At 40.4% G+C, this 25,181-nt stretch overlaps 1 protein-coding gene across 1 annotated transcript in view; it reads left to right on the top strand.

Annotated features, from left to right (window-relative positions):
- The window catches only part of amacr (alpha-methylacyl-CoA racemase), a 40,886-nt gene extending 25,484 nt beyond the window's left edge, over positions 1 to 15,402 (top strand). The window contains exons 5-6 of the mRNA XM_079659214.1: positions 11,321 to 11,507; positions 12,714 to 15,402. Of these exons, the coding sequence (XP_079515340.1) occupies positions 11,321 to 11,507; positions 12,714 to 13,123 (597 nt within the window). The 3' untranslated portion in view covers positions 13,124 to 15,402. The remainder of the gene's footprint in view (positions 1 to 11,320; positions 11,508 to 12,713) is intronic.
- The last annotated feature ends 9,779 nt before the right edge of the window (positions 15,403 to 25,181 follow it).

Genomic DNA, 25,181 nt, shown 5'->3' with positions numbered 1-25,181 from the left:
GCAGCTCTGCATAATCACATGCAGCGGTGAGCGGACAAAACACACACTTCAGGTTAGAATATCACACGTAGCTATTTTAATTACCTCTCAAACTACCGTAACTAGTTATAGATATGTTTAGTTTTACTGTCGGGTCTCTCATTACTGATCCGCGAGCTGCATGATACTGACGGGCTGTCAGGAGAGGGAGAGAGCGCTCCCGTTTATTATTCCCGTGTTATTGTAAGTTACTGTACACTTTTGAATAATGTAGTTACTCTACTATAATTAGGTTTGTTTAATATCGAATCATATCAATTTGTTTAAAGCTCAATAAATAACAAAGAAGACCTTTGACTCGCACTTTTCAAATTTTGTCCCGGAAGATTTAAACTTTAACGGACATGTTGACCGGCGAAAAAATCTTCTAACGGGAACTCTGGTCTACTCAATGTAACGTAAAAGTCCTGATTTTAAAATCTGAATAAAAGGTCACCTATCATGCTATCTGTAGGCAATAGCATAGGTCTCAGATATATACAAAAATATAAAAATCATGTCTATGAAGTGTTTTGCTCAAAATACCAAACAGATCAGCCATTCTAGCCATGCCTCATATCCCTCTATTTCACTTCCTGTTTCAAAAGTGCTGATTTGGGGAATAAAGCTTTAAAGTGATGAAACGCCATATCATGGATTATCAAGGATTCTCTCTGAAACAGTATGGAGCTCAAAGGCTTTCTCTCTTGCCGGTTATACCACAAGGTGAGTTCCTTTTTACTTCCTGCTTCTTCACACACATGCTCTCCAGTACAGGTTAGCTCTGAGTGTTAGCGATGCTAATGTAAACACCGACCATATTACGTCCAAAACAGTCGGGCGTTGTTTCTGATAGCAACGTTTCTGATAGGGCCGTGGGTCCACATTTCAGATATTACGTCATATCGGACGCAAATCTGGATCAGCTCCGTTGTTCCCCTGTTTTTAGAGATTTGGGTACGGAGGAAAAGAGAGAAGGTTTTATTTTGCGTGAGTTCCCTGACACACCGGGGACACATGTTTATGTATAAAAGACATCAAAAAGTGCATTTTGCATGATAGGTCCCCTTTTAAATAAAAGGACAAAAGTGTTATCAACAAAATATACTTAAAATATCAAAGGGGCCCAGTGTGCTCTGATTGGTTAGCTGGCCGGCTCTGTCGTGATTGGTCAACCGCTTAGAGATGTCCCGCCCCTTAACATATCGCGTACAATGTGTTGGAGCACTAGCCAATAGGAGCGTGAGTGTTACATAGTGATGTCACTATGTTCCGGAAGTAAACAAAGGAGTCCAATGGAGGTGATTCACTTTATTTATTCTGAGTAGCACTCGTGGGGAGTTCTGACCTTTGAGTCTTTGTTTCCCCCTTTAGAGATAAACTATTTTCTTTCTGCTGGAGCCCGATTGTTATTCTCATTATTTCTTCTTATTTTTCTCGACTGAAACCTACTGACCAAACTCACTATAGGAGAGGAAACACCCCACAAAGCTGTATAGGGCCTCTTTAAGATGGATAGATGTATAGATAGATGTATAGATGGATGGATGGATAGAGAGATAGATGGATGGATAGAGAGATGGATATATAGATGGATGGATGGATGCAGATAGATGGATACAGATAGATGGATAGATAGATGTATAGATGGATGGATGGATAGAGAGATAGATGGATGGATAGATAGATGGATAGAGAGAGAGGTAGATGGATAGATGGATGGATAGATAGATGGATGGATGGATAGATAGATGGATAGAGAGAGAGATGGATAGATAGATGGATAGATAAGTAGATGGGTAGATTGATGGATAGATAGATGGATAGAGAGAGAGATGGATAGATAAGTAGATGGATAGAGAGAGAGAGAGATGGATGGATAGATGGATGGATGGATGGATAGATAGATAGATGGATGGATAGATGGATAGATAGAGAGAGAGATGGATGGATGGATAGATAGATGGATAGAGAGAGAGATGGATAGATAGATGGATAGATAAGTAGATGGGTAGATTGATGGATAGATAGATGGATAGAGAGAGAGATGGATAGATAAGTAGATGGATAGAGAGAGAGAGAGATGGATGGATGGATGGATAGATAGATAGATGGATGGATAGATGGATAGATAGAGAGAGAGATGGATGGATAGATGGATGGATGGATGGATAGATAGATGGATGGATGGATGGATGGATAGATAGAGAGATAGATGGATGGATAGATGGATAGAGAGATGGATGGATGGATGGATGGATGGATGGATAGAGAGATAGATTGATGGATAGATGGATAGAGAGAGAGAGATGGATGGATAGATGGATGGATGGATGGATAGATGGATAGATGGATAGATAGATAGATGGATGGATAGATGGATAGATAGATAGATGGATGGATAGATAGATAGATGGATGGATAGATAGATAGATAAGTAGATGGATGGATAGATAGATAGATAGATAGATACGTAGATGGATAGATTGATGGATAGATGGATGGATAGATAGATAGATGGATAGATAGATGGATAGATAGATGGATAGATAGATGGATAGATAGATGGATAGATAGATGGATAGATGGATAGATGGATAGATAAGTTCTTTATTGATCCCAATTTGGGAAATGTTTGCATTGAAGCAGCAACAAGGCAATGTAAGAGAAAACAAGACCGGGAAATAATAATAATAATATATAATAAATATATATATATATATATATATATATATATATATATACGTGGATTTTGAAAATATACATGTGGAAATACAACTTTTTAGTAACAAATATAATGCAGGATATTGTTGTGCAAGTAATGGATTAGTCAATATTAAATAGGAGAAGATTATAAGACAACAACAAACTAAAACGGTCTTTCTGCTGGAGCTCTATTTTCATTATTCTTATTATTTCTTCGTATTTTTCTCGATGTGAAATTCTTCGTACCGACCAAAACTCACAGAAATTTCATTGACAGTTGCAAGTTCCTCCCACTGTGTTGATGCAGTTCTGCACAGTGTGGCAGCGTCTGAGCTCATTTCACAGCCACAGACCCTGCTGGCAGATACACCTCGCCCCACGGCCAGCAGCAAAACCATGGGGAGGTTTGATAATTAAAAGTTGAAGCACTAGCGATTTTTGCAGCAGAGAAACGCACGACACAACCAGCTCTTATTTTAAAATGTAGGGAGGTAGCAGCATGCGACTAGCACGATGAATGTTGCAGCACTTTAGGACTTTTATTATATTATAAAGAGGGACATTATAATACTAGAAATGTAGTCAACACCAACACTACTCTCGCTACCAATACCACAACCAAACATTATACTGTATGTACTTCAATTTACTCTCCTTTATTTCTGTTTGCATACTGGTTTTAGTTATAGTTTTTCCTTATTCAATATCTAAGAAGAATCAGAAATCAGAAACCCATACATTTACAGCAAGTAGACTGACTTATTAAATACAAAGGCAAGCACATATAATATAACAATCAAATAAGTACACATCCACGGTTGCAGCCATTCATAACAATAATAAGCTGTACACAAAGTAGTGTTTCATGTGTATTAGTTTGAAAAACATTAACTTAATTTATTCAAGTTTCCTGCATAAAACTAAAATGTAATAAACTACATTTAAACGTATCGTTATTATGTTCACCTTTCCCGGTCCTTCCAACACGGCGTGCGTTGAAGCTTGCCGGCGGGCGTTTCTGAAACTCGACCAACAACCAATCACATGAATCTCCCGCCCCTTACACACAAGCAGCGGTTTGATTGGCTAGAGCTTGTACTGGCATATGATCCGAATGGCTGACGTTTCTGCCGAGGCTTCAAAAGTTGAACATTGCTCAACTATTGCAGCGAGCCACGCCAGCAAAGCTCCGCTTCGCTTCCCACAATGCAGTTCGGCGAAAAGTAACGTCACACCATTCAAAGTGAATGGTGAAGCTTTCAACACACGCCGCTGTGTGGACGGGCCGTTATACTCATATGTTCTTGACGATCTGAGTACTTCTACTTTTATTCAAGTACAAGATCTGAGTACTTCTACTTTTACTCAAGTACCAGATCAGAGTACTTCTACTTTTACTCAAGTACCAGATCTGAGTACTTCTACTTTTACTCAAGTACAAGATCTGAGTACTTCTACCACCTCATAACACACCGTTTTTGAATACTCTAATGTTCATGGCTTGTTTTCGTTAGTGACACTTCCTTGTAATTATGATGCCTCTCCGATCCAACGGCCAGACGCCATCACAGGAACGCCATCTGCCTGAGAATTACAAGTCCTGATACAGAGAGAACTGCTGCCATGATATTTAATCCTCCTCAGCTGTACACAAACAGTCGTATATGCATGCACTGCATTGGGATGTTGGCACCGTGCATTTTGACACACATTCATCTAAATTCACACCTGTGAGTAATTTACAAGCACTTAACAGAGGCAAACAAAGCCATATATAACCAATATTTCTATATTAATATTAACAATGTGGACGTGGTTGTTCTCAGGGATGTAGCTGTAGCTCCATTCAGCCTTACGGAGCTTTTTATTGCTCAGCTAAACGCCATGCTTCTTTTGTTGGTATCCAGTATTATAGCGTCTTTCTCATAATTATAAGGTTGTGGTCCGTCATATGCATTCGAATATTCATGTTCAACTTCTTCTGTGTCTTCTGTGTCGAAACTAGCATTGGGATCCATGTTTATTAATACGTTACACCGGCCGCTCTCCCCCTTGTGTCCCCCGTGTTACGTCACACGCGGGAGGTCACGTGCCGAGGCTTTTTTATGCAGAAGTGAACATTTCTTACAAAAATGACGCCAGATGTCACTGTAGTGTATATTTCTGTATATTTTCTTGAAAATCTAGTGTATTCATCATTTTCCTACACATTTATTCACAGGTGTCTTTAACCTGGAAGTTGCTCTTTAAGGTTCTGCAGCATTTAGCAGCTAAAGAGACTGATGAGTGGGTGGTGGAGACCCAAAAAGGAGCTATAAGACAGAATATTGGTCTTGCATTCATTAGGTGTAAACAAAGACAAAGACATCTAGTAAACACAATGTTGTTTTCTAACTACTAGAGGTCTAAACAAGCATCTGTACGAGCAAAAGCTCAACATATTGGTCTGAGAGGTGATGATACATCAATGGATTTCTTTCTGCGACACTGAACTGGATAAAAACATCAGTTATTTCAGGTTTCCATGAAGGACCAACTGCACTAGACAATAACAACGACTCCATGTGCGTCACTGTGCATCTTCTATCCAGTCTCAATAATTGAGAGGGCAGCAGCCATCAGAGCATGCATTGCATCAAGCCGTAGGCAACGTACATTACTCTCAGCAGAGGTTGAAGACACATTTAATCTAAATTCACAGCTGTGGGTCTTTTAGAAGCACTTTTCAGGGCGAACAACGCCGTTTATAATCAATGTTTCTATATAAACAATGTAGACGTGGTTGTTCTAATTGATGTATCTGTAGCTCCATTCAGCCTTACGGAGCTTTTTATTGATTTTATGGGTACTTGGTTAGCTGTAGGTCAAGTGTGCTGTGTTGGTTAACCCTCACCAGTGTTACAATGTCTTTATCAGATAAAAAAAGGTGGTGGTTGTTAAATATCGTTTAGCATTTAGCAGCTAAAGAGACGGATGAGTGGGTGGTGGAGACCCAAAAAGGAGCTAAAAGACACAATATTGGACTTGCATTCATGAGGTGTAAACAAACACAAAGACTTCTAGTAAACACAATGTTGTTTTCTAACTACTTAAAGGTCTAAACAAGCACCTGTACGAGCAAAAGCTCAACATATTGTTCTGAGAGGTGATGATACATCAATGGATTTCTTTCTGCGACACTGAACTGGATAAAAACATCAGTTATTTCAGGTTTCCATGAAGGACCAACTGCACTAGACAATAACAACGACTCCATGTGCGTCACTGTGCATCTTCTATCCGGTCTCAATAATTGAGAGGGCAGCAGCCATCAGAGCATGCATTGCATCAAGCCGTAGGCAACGTACATTACTCTCAGCAGAGGTTGAAGACACATTTAATCTAAATTCACAGCTGTGGGTCTTTTAGAAGCACTTTTCAGGGCGAACAACGCCGTTTATAATCAATATTTCTATATAAACAATGTCGACGTGGTTGTTCTAATTGATGTATCTGTACCTCCATTCAGCCTTACGGAGCTTTTTATTGATTTTATGGGTACTTGGTTAGCTGTAGGTCAAGTGTACTGTGTTGGTTAACCCTCACCAGTGTTACAATGTCTTTATCTGATAAAAAAAGGTGGTGGTTTTTAAATATCGTTTAGCATTTAGCAGCTAAAGAGACGGATGAGTGGGTGGTGGAGACCCAAAAAGGAGCTAAAAGACACAATATTGGACTTGCATTCATGAGGTGTAAACAAACACAAAGACTTCTAGTAAACACAATGTTGTTTTCTAACTACTTAAAGGTCTAAACAAGCACCTGTACGAGCAAAAGCTCAACATATTGGTCTGAGAGGTGATGATACATCAATGGATTTCTTTCTGCGACACTGAACTGGAAAGAAACATCAGTTATTTCAGGTTTCCATGAAGGACCAACTGCACTAGACAAACAAAGTCAGGCTTTCAAAAAAGAAAAGAAAGGAGAGAAAGACAAAAGAGAGGGACAGTATGTCACCCAGTTTTGCTCTGATTTAGCCATCAGGCCTTTTCATTTCCATTTCCGTTTTGTTGTCCATTTACACTTTAATACCTGCTTATTTTGTAGTTGGTATATTTATTTAATTACAAAACATCTGCAGCTTATGTTATTTTTTTGTGATAGCATTTTATAAAGGATAATATTGGTGTTAATGTTCACTTTATTTTAATTTAAGAGGTCATGTATATTTAAGTTATATTTATTTTGATTTATGAATTTTCCATTCAAAAATGTTATTAAAAAGGCATGTACACCATAAAAGATGACTATTGAGGTCTATTGTCAGGAGTGTTAGTGTTATATCAAATAGTGAATTCTACTGCAGCAGAATGTTGCAGTCTGCACAGTGTTATATGTTCACAGCTCAGTGTCAGTAAATATTGTGCAGTTACTATTGGACTACAAGATAGATGCAAGCCTGTACAGGTGGAGTTATTTAAAGCATAAATGAGTCGGTTGGGTTCTGGACGTGTGGTTACAGCATTGTGCTTGGTTGGCGTGGCCTGTGCCTGGTGGTGGGGCCCGATGTGATATATTTTCATGGGGCCCAAAATCCCTGGCAGCGCCCCTGCCCATGGAACTAAGAGCAGATCGCGTTCACACCGGAATAAGTCCCTGAGGGAAGATTACGCAAATGAAGCCGCTGACGTCTCTTCTTCTGCTTTGGGTTTACTGGCAGGCCGCAAACCACTTCACGGCGTATACTGCCACCGGAAGTCCCCGGAGTTAGGTGTAGGTGTGTGTGTGTGTGTGTGTGTGTGTGTGTGTGTGTGTGTGTGTGTGTGTGTGTGTGTGTGTGTGTGTGTGTGTGTGTGTGTGTGTGTGTGTGTGTGTGTGTGTGTGTGTGTGTGTGTGTGTGTGTGTGTGTGTGTGTGTGTGTGTGTGTGTGTGTGTGTGTGTGTGTGTGTGTGTGTGTGTGTGTGTGTGTGTGTGTGTGTGTGTGTGTGTGTGTGTGTGTGTGTGTGTGTGTGTGTGTGTGTGTGTGTGTGTGTGTAAAATAGCCCCATTGCTTTTACAATGTAGTGTCTCTACTTTAAAGAGTCCTCTCCTGCTGATGTTCAGGTGTATATCAGTATGTAGTGTCTCTACTTTAAAGAGTCCTCTCCTGCTGGTGTTCAGGTGTATATCAGTATGTAGTGTCTCTACTTTAAAGAGTCCTCTCCTGCTGATGTTCAGGTGTATATCAGTATGTAGTGTCTCTACTTTAAAGAGTCCTCTCATGCTGTTGTTCAGGTGTATATCAGTCTGTAGTGTCTCTACTTTAAAGAGTCCTCTCCTGCTGATGGTCAGGTGTATATCAGTATGTAGTGTCTCTACTTTAAAGAGTCCTCTCCTGCTGATGTTCAGGTGTATATTAGTATGTAGTGTCTCTATTTTAAAGAGTCCTCTCCTGCTGATGTTCAGGTGTATATCAGTATGTAGTGTCTCTACTTTAAAGAGTCCTCTCCTGCTGATGTTCAGGTGTATATCAGTATGTAGTGTCTCTACTTTAAAGAGTCCTCTCCTGCTGATGTTCAGGTGTATATCAGTATGTAGTGTCTCTACTTTAAAGAGTCCTCTCCTGCTGATGGTCAGGTGTATATCAGTATGTAGTGTCTCTACTTTAAAGAGTCCTCTCCTGCTGATGTTCAGGTGTATATTAGTATGTAGTGTCTCTATTTTAAAGAGTCCTCTCCTGCTGATGTTCAGGTGTATATCAGTATGTAGTGTCTCTACTTTAAAGAGTCCTCTCCTGCTGATGTTCAGGTGTATATTAGTATGTAGTGTCTCTACTTTAAAGAGTCCTCTCCTGCTGATGTTCACGTGTATATCAGTATGTAGTGTCTCTACTTTAAAGAGTCCTCTCCTGCTGATGTTCAGGTGTATATTAGTATGTATTGTCTCTACTTTAAAGAGTCCTCTCCTGCTGATGTTCAGGTGTATATCAGTATGTAGTGTCTCTACTTTAAAGAGTCCTCTCCTGCTGATGTTCACGTGTATATTAGTATGTAGTGTCTCTACTTTAAAGAGTCCTCTCCTGCTGATGTTCACGTGTATATTAGTATGTAGTGTCTCTACTTTAAAGAGTCCTCTCCTGCTGATGTTCAGGTGTATATTAGTATGTAGTGTATCTACTCTGACATGTTTTCATGCTTTTATGTTCAAAAAACTCTTTATTTTAGCCTCTGCAGACCATTTACATGCATTCAAACTTATATAACACACTAAAGGAGAGGCAAACCCTCCAAAGAGCGTAATAGGGCCTCTTTAAATTAAAAGGCAAATGTAATATCAGAACAGAACAGAGAGAAATTATTCCTTCTAACGTAATGAAAGGGAATTGGCTCCAAAATGAGTTCCCGTGTTTAAGCGAGGTTTGGCGTCTGAGTGAAAACATTATTCATTTACTCTCGTTGTCCTGGGTTTCGATAGCAAGGGTTGTAAAATGTCTATGTGTAGATAATATATATAATGGGAGCTTAAAATCTGATACTGACCCCACACACATTATGCATTACATGAATGCACAGCATGTCAACAACATATTTGTCTTTTTGAAACCTTTGAGCCTTGTTCGCCTTTCATTTCAACACTTATTTACAAAACATGTCTCTATAAACACACCATACCCGAAAAGGAGCAGGGAGAAGAAAATAATCTTATATTACCTGCCCCGCTCTAGAAAAGAAAAGATAGAAATAGATGGTCTGTCCTTCATATGATCTTACTCACAGCCAATCATAACAGTATCGTAGGAAAATAAGAGAAACACAAAAACATACAAAACAAATACATAGTTCCCACTTGACAGTTAACGGAAAGAAACAACACAGAAAAACACCAATATACCTAGAGCTTTTCCTACAACTCTTTTTCTCATGTTTTTGTTCGCTGCACCCTACACCATAGAACATTGTAAATGTACCTGGCAATAAACTTGTCTCCGATGTTGTAAAACACCTAGCAGACACAAAGAAATATATTCATAATAAGTCAATGATGTATCTCCATCCCCCACCTCTTTCAAACTGCCTGTGCAATTTGTTCCTACTTCAAATCTAACCCTGAAAGCAAAGGTATTTTTATTGCTAATTCCAAACCAATACTTATGATCATATACCCGTGTCTTGTCTAGAAAACATTTTCATTGATTTTAAAGTTGTGTATAATCCACAAATATTAAAACAAAATACTTCTTTGGGATGTTGAGTGTAGCTGCTAGCAAAGCAATCACAAGAGGCGCTTTCACACCGGAGTACTTTTCCCGTTTAGTCCCGATAGTGCCTGGAGTTTAGCGTTCACACTAAAAAGAGAACTTAGTTCATGAGATCTTTTCCCCCATTTTTAGTCTCTGCTAGAGAGGTGGGACTATCCTGGGGAGAAAAAAATGCCAATTTCGGTATTGGGGCACTAAGTGCTGGCCACTAATGGCACATTTCCACTGCAGCGGGGTAGCCCCGTTTAAGCGTCCCTAATCGTCCTCGCTCAGGCCTCGGGCTGCCTCGCTGGCCGTCCGAGGCCGCGGCGCATTCCCATTACAGTTTAGGACCTGGGGTAGCAACGCAGTGTAGGCGGGACAAACTTTTCACATTTCGAGTTGTTCCGTCGAGCTCCCGCTGGATTTTATCATCCCCAATGAGATGTAGGAATGTCGTCACCTCCTCGGTCGACCACGGTGTGCTTTTCTTTGATGTTGCCATTTTTGTAGCTCCTCCGTTTACAAAAATGCTGTGTATAAAAATGCTGCAAGCTTGCTTCTAGATATATATGCGACGCTAGGGATGATCTCGCGCGCGATCTTGTGACGATTCTCCCTGACCAATCAGCAGTCGAGAGTGTTGACGTCACTAGTTCAGTCCTGGCCCTGGCCTGATAGAACCACGATTTTATGGGGCCGGAAAAAGAGGGAAAAAGTACCCGCTATATATATAGAAATATATATATATATAGAAATATATATTTCTATATATTTCTATATATATATATATATATATATATATAGAAATATATATATGTATCTATATATCTATATTTTTATTAATCATTTTCGGCCTTTCGGTATTCGGTTTTCGGCCAACTGTTTCCTATTTTCGGTATCGGTTTCGGCCAAGAATTTCCCATTCGGTGCACCCCTAATTTTAAGTATTCAGAAAAATACAGAATGTTGAGATTTTGAGAAGAAGTCCGAATTTTTAGATTTTGAGAAAAAGTCAGAATTTTGAAAGAAAATCTGAATTTTTAGATTTTTTAAAAAAAAATCTGAATTTTTAGATTTTTGGAACATTTCCGAATATTTAGAGAAAAGTCCGAATTTTTTGATTTTGAGAAAAAATAAAACATTTTGATTTTGAGAAAAAAAAATGTTGAGAAAGTCAGAATTTTGAGAGAAAATGAAAAGAAAGATGTATGATTAGAAGAACTGGTATTCCTCCATCTTGTGACTGTGTAACTCCCTCTCTTGTATATAAGTGATGACTACTTGATGACTACTCCCTTTCTTGCAAGGATAATAAATACATGGGTCCTGATATTGAAGCTCAAGCCGGTGACGAGTGAAACACTGACTCCTCTAATGTCCTCCTTCTCTCCTCAGGTGGAAGGAGCAGCGTACGTGGGATCGTTTGCCTGGAAGTCTCAGAGCATCGGGATGTGGGATCGCCCTCGAGGAGAGAACATGCTGGACAGCGGGGCGCCTTTCTACGACACCTACCAGACCTCAGATGGAAAATACGTGGCCGTGGGCGCCATCGAACCGCAGTTTTACACTCAACTGCTGAAGGGTTCGTACTGCGCAGAACCGACACACGGTTATATAATGCTGCTCTTATGAAGCCTCTCCTCAGACCCCTTTATCGGAGCACACACGGTGGAAGTGCTGAACGAATTTGGGTTTGAATCTGAAGAAATAGAGCAGATGATGACACACGGGAGGGTGATCCAATCAAAGTTGTAGAAATTAATTTTGCCTCCACCATTAATAAGTGTACCAAACAAGGATCTTGTATTAAGTCTGTAGAATGCTGTTTGTAAGCCGGGGGAAAAACTTCATTCAGATATTTTTGCTTTATTCAAATATTGCGACTTCAGAGACATGTTGTGTATATATGGCTCCTTCTTTTCATCTAAAGTAACAGACAGAGAATCAGCACTTTTGAAACAGAGGGGATTATGGGATGCTACAATGATCTGTTTGGTGTTTCAGCCAATCAGAGACAGGTTCTGTATATATCTGAGACCTGTAATGGAAGACAGTATAATAGGGGACCTTATAAAGTAGTACGTGCAAACTGATGCTTAAAGGTCACCTACTGTATCATGGTATTTTTAGGCAGTAGCATAGGTCTCAGATATATAAAAATATATAAAAAACATGTCTATGAAGTGTTTTGCTCCAAATACCAAACAGATCACCCATTCTAGTCATGCCTCATATCCCTCTATTTCACTTCCTGTTTCAAAAGTGCTGTTGGGGTGTAAAGCTTTAAACCCAGCAGCTACTGTCTAAACTAAATGCTGCCGTGATGAAACGCCATATCATGGATTACCAAGGATTATTTCTGAAACAGTATGGAGCCCAAAGGCTTTCTCTCTTGCCGGTTATACCACAAGGTGAGTTCCTTTTTACTTCCTGCTTCTTCACACACATGCTCTCCAGTACAGGTTAGCTCTGAGTGTTAGCGATGCTAATGTAAACACCGACCATATTACGTCCAAAACAGTCGGGCATTGTTTCTGATAGCAACGTTTCTGATAGGGCCGTGGGTCCACATTTCAGATATTACGTCATATCGGACGCAAATCTGGATCAGCTCCGTTGTTCCCCGTTTTTAGAGATTTGGGTACGGTGGAAAAGAGAGAGGGTTTTCTTTTCTGACGCTGCGTGAGTTCCCCGACACACCGGGGACACATGTTTAGTTATAAAAGACATCAAAAAGTGCATTTTGCATGATAGGTCCCCTTTAACATTTAATTTCCTCTTCCTATAGGCTTGGATCTGGACCCTGGATCTCTTCCTCCTCAGATGAGCTTCACTGATTGGCCGGAGCTGAGGCGAATCTTCACCGAACGTTTTGCTTCTAAATCTCAGGAGGACTGGTCGCAGGTTTTTGACCGGACGGATGCGTGCGTCACACCTGTGCTTTCCTTCCAGCAGGTGAGCTCCCACCCTCACAACCAGGAGAGGAACTCCTTCCTCACGGACTCTAACGGGGAAGAGAGTCCTCGTCCGGCTCCGGTTCTCTCCAGAACTCCTGCAGAGCCGAGCCTTTCCTCCGACCCCTTTATCGGAGAACACACGGTGGAAGTGCTGAAGGAATTTGGGTTCAAATCTGAAGAAATAGAGCAGATGATGACACACGGGGTCGTGGAGGGGGATGCAATCAAAGCAAAGTTGTAGACCTTTTTGCTTTTTTTTTTAAAAGCACAATTTGTTGATCTGCATTCAAGCTAATTTAAATCAGAGGTGTACGAATTGTTGAAGCTGCTTTTGGAGAAAATAAGTAATTGTGATTATTTTGACTGATATCGCCATCGCCATATGATTTACCTTATTAGAGGTAATTAATAAGTGTACCAGACAAGGATTTTGTATTCAGTCTGTAGAATACTGTTTGTAAGCCTCGGCAGATGTTTTTACATATTTTTGCCTTATTCAAATATTTCGTTATCTGCGATTTGGATATTGCACAAGTCCATCCTTATTGTGATTTTTATAAAATGCTCATTAATTGTGCAGCTCTAATAATAGTGCATACATAAGCCCAGTCAGTTGTAATGATGTGTGTGTGTGTGTGTATAGAACAAATATATTTTTAATTATTATAAAATGAACAAAAAAAGGATAATAAATATAAAATCAAAACATACAAAAAAATATATTTCAAATATTTTTGAAAAGTATTTTAAGAAAAAAAAGTAGAAAATAAATAGAACATATTATCAAACATAAAATAAGAAAAAAATAAATATACATTTCCCTTTTTAAAATTATTGTAAAAAAATGAGATTTTTTTTTTTTTTTACAGTAAATCTAAAATAAAATAAAAAGACTACAAGAAAATTTATACAAAAAATGTACTCAGGAATAAAATATGAACAGTATATCAGAATTTAAAGTGAAGAGCTGTGCATTAAATACAGAAGAATGTGCAAGGTGTACAGTATGGAGTATACATGAAAGTAACACATTCGGGCAAAAAGTACGGCTCCGCCCACTTTTGGGGGAAAATAACGCTGTCATTTGAATGGCTGTCAATACACATTCTGAAGTTTTTGCCAATCCGATCAGAAATGTAAGAAAACCGTGGATTTGTGGATCTTCAAAGAGCCCGATTACGATGGCCAGACAGGCAAAAAATTACATTAAATCATTGGAAATCGATCGAGACCGATTGTCGATTTCAAATGATTGAATGCCTGACTGGCCATCGTAATCGGGCTCTTTGAAGATCAGAAAATCCACGTTTTTCAAAAAATTCTGATCGGATTAGCAAAAACGTCTTCATTTGTATTGACCGCCATTCAAACGACAGCTTTGTTTTCCCCCAAAAGTGGGCGGGGCCGTAATTTTCGCCCGGAAGTGACGTAGGTGTTACTCTCATCCCTGAGGACATGCTTTCTAATGATACATGAATAAATCTAATATAAATGTGGATCTGAATCCTTCTCCATCTGCTTCTCATTGCCGAACATTAATCCGATCCGACTGAGTTGAACTCCCGTCTCAGCAGCTTCATGTCTGATATGCTGCAGCTGATATTAGTTTTGCTAACTTTGCTCAGCTGGAATATAAATGTGCAGCTTATTGAGATGAGGCGTTGCTTTAATAGCTCTTAATACCGGCAGCTCAGTTTAAAAAGTGAATACAGAACATCTCACTGAGCACAGCAGGTGATGTTGTAACAAAATAATTGGTTTGCTATCGACTGCGTATTTTCCAGGTAGTATTTATCCAATTCAATCAGATACTTATTCCATTTTCTGACGCGAGAGGCAGGGAATTATGTAAATGAGTACCAGTAAAGTCTGCTTTTAGCTGCATTAAAACACAGAGCAGCAGCAGCGTCCTTCCTCCTCTCACTAATTAAAAACACAGGAAAGAATCAAATGCATCATTTTAATTCTCAATAAATAAAAGTGAATTTCTGGCTTAAGCAAAGGAAGTGGATTCACATCACCTCATTACTTTACCCTAACACTAATTAAAGCATATATATATATAAATATCCGTGCATACAGCCGCATCTATGATGAGCAGCGAGGCCCTGGAGTAAATAAAGTCATTATAAAACAGGTTATAATGAAAATACACAATACGTTTCTTTATTATTTTTCAAAACCCTCGGGGGACAAACTTTACTTTTGGGTATATTGGTTTTTTTCCATCATCAAATACATTTTTCTGAATAATTATTATGAATAATTATAAATTGTATTTATAGCCCTTTCTTGAACCTCAACGCTCAAGAAAAGCGCTATAAATACAATTTATGTAAATCAAATTTCTACATTTCAAATATTTTTCCTGCTTTTTCTAAATCAATCCAAACTTGCCGAACGCCTTTGACAGCATCATGTGATTTATTACAATTAATGTCATGTTATGAATGTAACTGTAACCCCAAGCTGTGAAACAATGTTGTAAAATAATCACAATAAAATGCAAGTTTATCCTCATGGGTGAAATATGTGAAATGTTGTTACTATGAAGGATTATTTTTAAAGAGACGACTGAAGTGACTTTAGGCGCTTTCACACAAAGTACTTTTCCCAGGAATAGTTCCCGGAACCCTTTAGTCCTGTAACTATATAGTAGGTCACGTTCACACCGGAATAAGTTCCCTGAGGGAGAATTACGCAAATGAAGCCGCTGACGTCACTTCTTCTTCTTCTGCTTTGGGTTTACTGGCAGGCTGCAAACCACTTCACGGCGCATACTGCCGACACCTCCTCATCACTCCACCGCTCCCAAGTTTTCTTTTGTGTTGCCATACGTTAGTCTCTCTCCGTTGGTGCGCTTGCTAATGCTAATAATGCTAATTCCAGCAAAAAAAAATGGCGGCTTCACAAAACTTTTCTGAGTTTTACGGGGCGTGGTTTGCAATTCGCCCAGCCAATCAGAAATTGGAACCTTTTCCTCCCCAGGAAAGTACCACCTCTCTAGCAGGGACTGAAAATGTTCCTGAGAACTAAGTTCTAGTTCCAGATGTGTTTGGTGTGAACGCAAAATCCCAGGAACTATCTGAACTATTCCTGGGAAAAGTACTCCGGTGTGAAAGCGGCTTTTTTGACTGAATAATTAGATTAAGGGTTAATAGGATATAAAGTACATTAGATTATCAGTTTATTCCATTGTGCTTTTTACCATGAGCCTGCTTAAGCAGCATGGGGTCAGCATCAGGAATGTCACACCTCACAAAAAAAACCTCAAGGATTTAAAGGTTTTATCGTCATTACGGACAGTACAGTACCTACAGCAATGAAAATCTTTAAGGCTCCTCAAACAATGCAATTTATAATATACAAAACCCATGGAATCATTATTTAAACAAGCACTCAAAACACTAGACAGAAAGCCATTCCGGTATCATCATGGCCTGATTGTTAAAAAGTATAATCTGTTCAACTGGGAAAATCTCAGTTTACAAAAATGTCTGCTTAGTTTATAAGATCACTCGTGGGTTGGCTCCTCCTCCTCTGGCTGGCTTCATCAGCCTAAGCCCACCTCAACCACGACGCTGAAGTTGGCTTCCGATTCAGAGCATCCGATTCGGCAGTAAAGCCCCTGTCACACTGTCCCGAAATTAACACCCGATGGACACACGAATATGGAATTGTGAATTTCGCACGAAGATGACCCCGAACCACACACAAGGGCAACATTTACATCACATTTAAGAAATACAACTGCAACGAAAGTAACACAAACAATGATGTTAAAGTACTATGATACTGTACTGATATTTTCCGACTTTGTTCTTTACTTTCTCCGTCTTTATATGTAGAAGATATGAAGTTTTCTCCGTCATGTTGTTTCCATAGCAACAACAACTTCCTCGCCTTCAAAATAATATATTATATCCTTTTTAGTTTCACAGAACACAAATTGGGTTATTTACATAATATGTTTACATGATTTTGTTGTGCAATAAAACAACCAGATGGACGCACGATAAAGGAAATATTCAAATTCGGCTCTGATCGTAGCAACATCGGGACATTCGGGCAAAATCTTTGGCATGCCAAAGATTTTGCCACCGCTCACGAAGTTGCTGCCGGAGCCTGAGAAAAATCCACCGGTGGTCATACGATGGCTTAAGATGCCCTCACCAATGCCTTACGAAGGGCAAAATGGACACACGAAGTCAACACGAAAATGAACCTTCAAGGTCCTTCGGCAATGCTTTGTGATGCCAAAGATTTTGCCACCGCTCCCCAAGTTGCTGCCGGAGCCTGAGAAACTCCACCGGCGGTCATACGATGGCTTCAGATGCCCTCACGAATGGCCCGATGTTGTTACGATCAGAGCCGAATTTGAACATTTCCTTAATCGTGTGTCCATCTGGTGTCAATTTCGTGACAGTGTGACAGGGGCTTTAAGGGGAAAGTTAAGGGACATTTAATTTACAGCGCTGAGTGAACAATCCTCCGTGTTAGAACCTCTTAAATCGCTGCATAGCTGATTTATTTGGACTACATTATCCCAGAGAGTCTAAACATTCTTTATAACACGGTTTTAGATTTGTGAAACCTTAATTCTATGTGTGAACATTTAAAAAAGGCAGATTTCAGTGCTTTTTTCGCATCTTGACCACGTAAAACCAGGTCCTGATCTAAAACCACTATACCTAGACTCATCAAATCTGGACTGGATTATCCCACAGAGGGTAAAGATTCTTTATAAAATATAGCTCTCCGACTCTTTATAGATTTTATTTTATTGCTTTTGAATGAAAGGACACAGTTTGTTGACAGTTCCTATTTTACGGCTGATAATGCCAGTCCAACCTTTTTTGAACACTCTGTATTCTTCCCTAACATCAGGTTGAATTGCAGACCATTCCTCCCTCATCAGGGTTACAGAAAAAATATGGGGGACAAGATTGCAGATCTCTTCCAAAGGATAACCTTCTTTTTATGTTGTCCTTTTGTCCAGAGTCTGTTGCCTTGGGATCTGTGCTACAGGAAGGACAGTGCCATGGGGATATGGCAGCAATGTCCTCCAGCACTTTGGTAGCTACTTTCACAAATTAGAAAAAAGGTTTCACAAATCTCAAACTGTGTTATAAAGAATCTTTAGCCTCTGTGGGATAATCAAGTCCAGATTTGATGAGTCTAGGTATAGTGGTTTTAGATCAGGACCTGGTTTTACGTGGTCAAGATGCGAAAAAAGCACTGAAATCTGCCTTTTTTTAATTTTCACAAATAAAATTAAGGTTTCACAAATCTGAAAAACCGTGTTATAAAGAATCTTTAGAGTCTCTGGTATAATCCAGTCCAAATAAATCAGCTATGCAGCGATTTAAGAGGTTAAAACACGGAGAAGTGTTCGCTCAGCGCTGTAAATTAAATGTCCCTTAACTTTCCCCTTAACTGCCGAATCGGATGCTCTGAATCGGAAGCCAACTTCAGCGTCGTACCTCAACCAGGGCTAGAAGTGGGTTATGGCTAGAAAGGATCCGTCTAGTGTAAATATGACGTCACGTTCTCGTTGTAACTCTCGTTGTAATCGGAGCGGCTCGGAAACACATCTACAGTAGTAACATAATGCAACATACACATTAATGCAGCAGCAATATTAATAGAGAAACATCAGACTTAATAGTAAAACACTGAAAGGGAACATTTTATTGCACCAGGAGCTATCTTGGGACTTTTACTGCGACAACGTTGACTTGCCTGTGAATAAAAAATAAACCATAGTGTTGGTGATCTACAGTGTTGTCATTCTTCTTTGAACACCAGCAAGACCACTAACACCCTATTTCAACAATCACACTCCCTGTAATTGACATAATTAATAGATAGTTTAGCTTCTCATCATCATTTGCTGTGGCCCAATGATGTTAACGATCTTAACTGAAAGGCTGCCTGCCAAACGTAAACATTCAGCCACGTGACATTCAGCCAAACCCTCGCGAGAGTTTTACACAAGACGGATCCTTTCTAGCCATAACCCTAGAAGTGCGGCTAGGGGAGACTGCACCATCCCATTTAGGAAAAGTGCATTTAGCCAGGCTGTCTTTTCATTTCACACGTCCCATCAATAGAATTCAATACCACAACCAATAATGGCGCATTTCCGCTGCAGCGCGTAGAACGGTTTAAGCGTGCTGTGCAAAACCCGGCCCGTTTTTTGTTGTTTTTCCGCTAGGGGTAGTTCCGGGTCAGGGCTACTTTTTCACCTTTTTTCTGGCCCTCGTGGTTCTTTCCGGGCCAACAACCGGGCTGAGTATGCTAAACTAGTGACGGCAAGGGGGCTACAACTACAACAAGATCAACATATTTGACCGTGATTTAATTGTAATACACGTTTCTAAATGATGCCGAAGTAACAACATACTGATACCGGTTTGTAAAAACCATGAATTAATGCTTTGACAAGTCTGCAGACAGACGGCAGGCGGAACACCTTTTAAAATGCGTGTTTTCTGAATGGAGCTTGGCTAAGCTAACGCAGTATATGCTCCGACCGTCCACACTCACAACAACGGCCTACAGACATAAATAAACCAGCGACTGTATTCTCCATGACACAGGCAGTCTGTGGTTTGGACTTGTTTAACTTTTGTCTAGTTTCTGAACAGATATGAGGAGCTGTGAGCTCTGAGGGCTAACAGCTAACAGCTAATGTTGGTTTTGTGTTTCTCATTGAATATGACGTCACGGCTCCGCCTACACTGCGTTACTATAGTTACTGCCCCAGCTACTAAACTGGAATGGAAACGCAGCATAAAGTGAGCCTGGCCTAACTATCCCGTACTTAGCCGTGCGAGGCCCTGCAGGGGAAATGCGCCTTTAGAGAATCCTCATCTTACAACTCATTCAAGCACAGTGTTAAAAAGTGGTGTGTGTGTGTGTGTGTGTGTGTGTGTGTGTGTGTGTGTGTGTGTGTGTGTGTGTGTGTGTGTGTGTGTGTGTGTGTGTGTGTGTGTGTGTGTGTGTGTGTGTGTGTGTGTGTGTGTGTGTGTGTGTGTGTGTGTGTGTGTGTGTGTGTGTGTGTGTGTGTGTGTGTGTGTGTGTGTGTGTTTATTATCATGATTTGCTCCTTACCTGTCGTCCGGCAGTGACTCAGTCAGTAGGGGCTTGGACTGGGAGCCGGTTCAAGTCCCCGACCAGACCTAAATATGGAGTGTGGACTGCTACTTAAAGAGGTCCCAGTTCACCTCCTGCCCTGCCGTGGTGCCCTTGAGCAAGGCACCGGACAACCCCCTTCCCCCCTCACTCCAATTGCTCTCCGGGCGCTGTGCAATAGCTGCCCACTGCTCCTAGTGCTAGACTCCTGGTGCTAGGATGGGTTAAAAGCAGAGAACACATGTCACTGTGTGCTGTGTGACCATTAAAGAGGGTTTCATCCCTCCCAATCTATTCTGTTAACAACAGGTTGGAAACATTTATATAAATAGAATATTACATAAAAATACTGTTTACTGTAATAATATATACGCATGTAAAATGAACATTGCACGTCTCTGAAATCGGCAAGAAAGTGTCCAAATAAGTTACGTCTTTACTTTTGCTTATCAAAAACTATCCATTTTATATGATGCTCCTCTTTCAATCACCAGGGAGCTGAAATGTGCACAAAAGGTTAAAAGGTCAGTTCTCCGCCGCCTCCGGTGTTTTCCAGACACGATGATGGATTAGATTTCCGTGTCCAACAGATTGTCTGTATAATAAGGTGATTTACAAAATGGCATTTTAAACACTCAGCAGCTGCAAGGACAAGGTTCTCAGTGCCAAAGACATTCATTACTTTATACTGAAGACTTCTTCTGCAGCATTAGAGGACGGATAGAAGCCCCACGGAGACACAGGTGCTTCTACCTTTATCTCTGAGATCCTGTGGCTTCTTAATGTGCAGGAACATGTGCTAAAAAGTCCTCAGGCGGCGTGCTGGGTTCCCAAATCCCATGCAACAGATGAGATTTTATATATGGTATGCACTTGCCTCTCAAACAACCTGAATATTTAACCAGAGTTAACGTATGGTAATTGTTTGAAAGGCAAATGTGGACACCATCACTTAGAAAGAAAGAAAGAAATGAACACTTTGAGAACAGTTTATCAGTTCACACTTGGTGGGTGTATTTCTGGGAACCCAAGTGGTGCAATGTGGACGACGCAGAGGCTAAAATCTCTCCCACACACATCCTGAAACGCCTCCATTAAACTCCTTTGTTTACTTCTGGAACATAATGGCATCAGCAGAGACGCTACATACTGATATACACCTGAACATCAGCTTCAGAGGACTCTTTAAAGTAGAGACACTACATACTGATATACACCTGAACATCAGCAGGAGAGGACTCTTTAAAGTAGAGACACTACATACTGATATACACCTGAACATCAGCTGCAGAGGACTCTTTAAAGTAGAGACGCTACATGCTGATATACACCTGAACATCAGCAGGAGAGGACTCTTTAAAGTAGAGACACTACATACTGATATACACCTGAACATCAGCAGGAGAGGACTCTTTAAAGTAGAGACGCTACATGCTGATATACACCTGAACATCAGCAGGAGAGGACTCTTTAAAGTAGAGACACTACATACTGATATACACCTGAACATCAGCAGGAGAGGACTCTTTAAAGTAGAGACACTACATACTGATATACACCTGAACATCAGCAGGAGAGGACTCTTTAAAGTAGAGACACTACATACTGATATACACTTGAACATCAGCAGGAGAGGACTCTTTAAAGTAGAGACACTACATACTGATATACAGCTGAACATCAGCAGGAGAGGACTCTTTAAAGTAGAGACACTACATACTGATATACACCTGAACATCAGCAGGAGAGGACTCTTTAAAGTAGAGACACTACATACTGATATACACCTGAACATCAGCAGGAGAGGACTCTTTAAAGTAGAGACACTACATACTGATATACACCTGAACATCAGCAGGAGAGGACTCTTTAAAGTAGAGACTAACTATACCTGTATATATTTTCTAATTTGATTCTGCAGTTTATTTTCATGCAGGAATGCCTCACCAGAGGCAGAGCAGAGGAACAAACACGGATGTAATTAAAGCAGGTAAGGCTCAGACTAACAATTACTTTCATTAAACAGTAGATTTTGCTGATACATTTCTCAAGAAACTGATAATTTGTTCAGCCGGTTAAGTTTGCCTTATCAGAGGCCCACAGTTTTATTTACTTTAATTATTTCAAACACAAGCGGCTCATATTGATTTCAAAAGCAAATATTTGGCTGTTGATTCGATAAAGAATGTGTATTTATTATGTAAATGCAGCCTCAAGGAGACACTGTCTTTGGTTGTGAAACAGTCAATGTAAACATGGACTTTTAAAGGAAAACTGTGCAGATATTTTCAAAGCTTTTTATCATAACTAAAGAGTGACGTGCACGGCTGGGAGACCAGGGGCAGGCCAGGGGACACTAAAGAATGATGCACACAGCTGGAAGACCAGGGGACACTAAAGAGTGACACACACAGCTGGAGACCAGGGGACACTAAAGAGTGACACACACAGCTGGGACACCAGGGGACACTAAAGAGGGACACACACAGCTGAAAGACCAGGGGACACTAAAGATTGATACACACAGCTGGAGACCAGGGGACACTAAAGAGTGACACACACAGCTGGGACACCAGGGTACACTAAAGAGTGATACACACAGATGGAGACCAGGGGACACTAAAGAGTGACACACACAGCTGGGACACCAGGGGACACTAAAGAGTGACACACACAGCTGGGACACCAGGGGACACTAAAGAGTGACACACACAGCTGGGACACCAGGGGACACTAAAGAGTGTCACACACAGCTGGAGACCAGGGGACACTAAAGAGTGACGCACACAGCTGGAGACCAGGGGACACTAAAGAGTGACACACACAGCTGGGACACCAGGGGACACTAAAGAGTGACACACACAGCTGGGAGACCAGGGGACACTAAAGAGTGATACACACAGATGGAGACCAGGGGACACTAAAGAGTGACACACACAGCTGGGACACCAGGGGACACTAAAGAGTGACACACACAGCTGGGACACCAGGGGACACTAAAGAGTGACACACACAGCTGGAGGCCAGGGGACACTAAAGAGTGACGTACACAGCTGGAGACCAGGGGACACTAAAGAGTGACGCACACAGCTGGAGAGCAGGGGACACTAAAGAGTGACGCACACAGCTGGGAGACCAGGGGACACTAAAGAGTGACGCACACAGCTGGGAGACAATGTGTTGCCAAGTTGCTGCAGATGTTTCTTCATGTGGAACCTTTGTGTTTTTATATCTGCGTCCTTTCTGAAGCTGCAGCGAGTTTCTCCCGATGAAATAGATTTCGGCTCCCGGACTGTTCCCTCCGTCTCCATCTAACATCCATCTTCCTCTTCATGAATGTACCGTCTCACAGTTGTAGTTTTGAAGCTTAAGGTATGTAAGTATGTGAGGAATGTTTACAGTGTGACTCGTGACATCTGGCTCTCTCCGTGCCGAAGGGAACTGTAAGCATGAGATTAATGCAGCTTCAAAAACACGAATTGATCCAAATAGTTTAGGGCTATTAAATCAGGTTTTTACTTTGAATATTTAAAGATCTTAAGTGTAACTACACTGAACAAAAATATAAACGCAACACTTTTGTTTTTGCTCCCGTTTTTCATGAGATGAACTCAAAGATCTAAAACATTTTCTAAATACACAAAATAACCATTTCTCTCAAATATTGTTCACAAATCTGAAAAAATCTGTGATGGTGAGCACTTCTCCTTTGCCGAGATAATCCATCCCACCTCACAGGTGTGGCATATCAAGATGCTGATTAGACAGCATGATTATTGCACAGGTGTGCCTTAGGCTGGCCACAATAAAAGACCACTCTGAAACGTGCAGTTTTGCTTTATTGGGGGGGTCTGGGGGGGTCCGAAAACCAGTCAGTATCTGGTGTGAGGGTTAGGGTAATGTTGTGAATCGAGTGGCCTGTGTTCGTACGCCTGCCCATACCATAACCCCACCACCACCATGGGCCACTCGATTCACAACATTACCCTAACCCTAACCCTAATCCTAATCCTAACCCTCACACCAGATACTGACTGGTTTTCGGACCCCCCCAGACCCCCCCAATAAAGCAAAAATGCATGTTTAAGGGTGGCCTTTTATTGTGGCCAGCCTAAGGCACACCTGTGCAATAATCATGCTGTCTAATCAGCATCTTGATATGCCACACCTGTGAGGTGGGATGGATTATCTCGGCAAAGGAGAAGTGCTCACTATCAAAGATTTCAGATTTGTGAACAATATTTGAGAGAAATGGTTATTTTGTGTATTTAGAAAATGTTTTAGATCTTTGAGTTCATCTCATGAAAAATGGGAGCAAAAACAAAAGTGTAGCATTTATATTTTTGTTCAGTGTAAATGTCATATCTTATGTGGGTTGGCAAACTTAATTATGTTATAATGGGAATCATTTTTAATTGACGACATTTACCATTTGATTCGCGGAAAGAATGAACTTTTAACAAAGTTACGGCATTAAATCAGAATAATAAAATATATTTATACCGGGGGTAATTGGGTTTTGTGACATTTGCTTCAGTTTTGAATAAAAATAAATCATGTAAAAAATAGAAAACACATATTTATATTAATATAAGAAGTTAAAGCCTTATCATAACAGATCATGAGGACGACAGCATCAACTCCTCACCTTCGAAATCAGCTAATGTTATTTGGTTTTACAAATAAATGCTGATTAACATACATTACATTACATGTCACTTGTTAGACACTTTTATCCAAAGCAACTTACATACATTCAGTACTGTGGACAATCCCCACAGGAGCAATTTGGTGTCTCAGGGACACAACGACATGCTGACTGCAGTGGGGTTTGCTATCCCCTGATTTGAAGTCCAGCACTCGAGCCACTGAGCCACAGCTGCCCCATTGTATCTGATTATTAATTAAGTCGATTAACTTATTTAAAAACGGTAAAAAATGTAGGCTTTTATATGCAAATGTGGCGATGATAACACATTGGATTCATGCAAATACAATGCATAATTAACCCAGTATATTTAATTAAGAGGCGAGCACATAATGAAACTTAATTTGTGTATACAGTACACCCATGAGTGAACGTATTTAAGAAGGGACGTGGCAGCCTGTAATAACAATACTAAATTGCAGCCCTTTAGCATTAGTTTAAACAGCCCTGAGTG

The sequence above is a fragment of the Notothenia rossii genome, assembly GCF_949606895.1.
Source record: "Notothenia rossii genome assembly, chromosome: 11".
In the NCBI taxonomy this organism is placed as follows: domain Eukaryota; kingdom Metazoa; phylum Chordata; class Actinopteri; order Perciformes; family Nototheniidae; genus Notothenia; species Notothenia rossii.
Note: the sequence above shows the minus strand (reverse complement) of the source record. Positions and strands in the feature narration are given on the sequence as shown.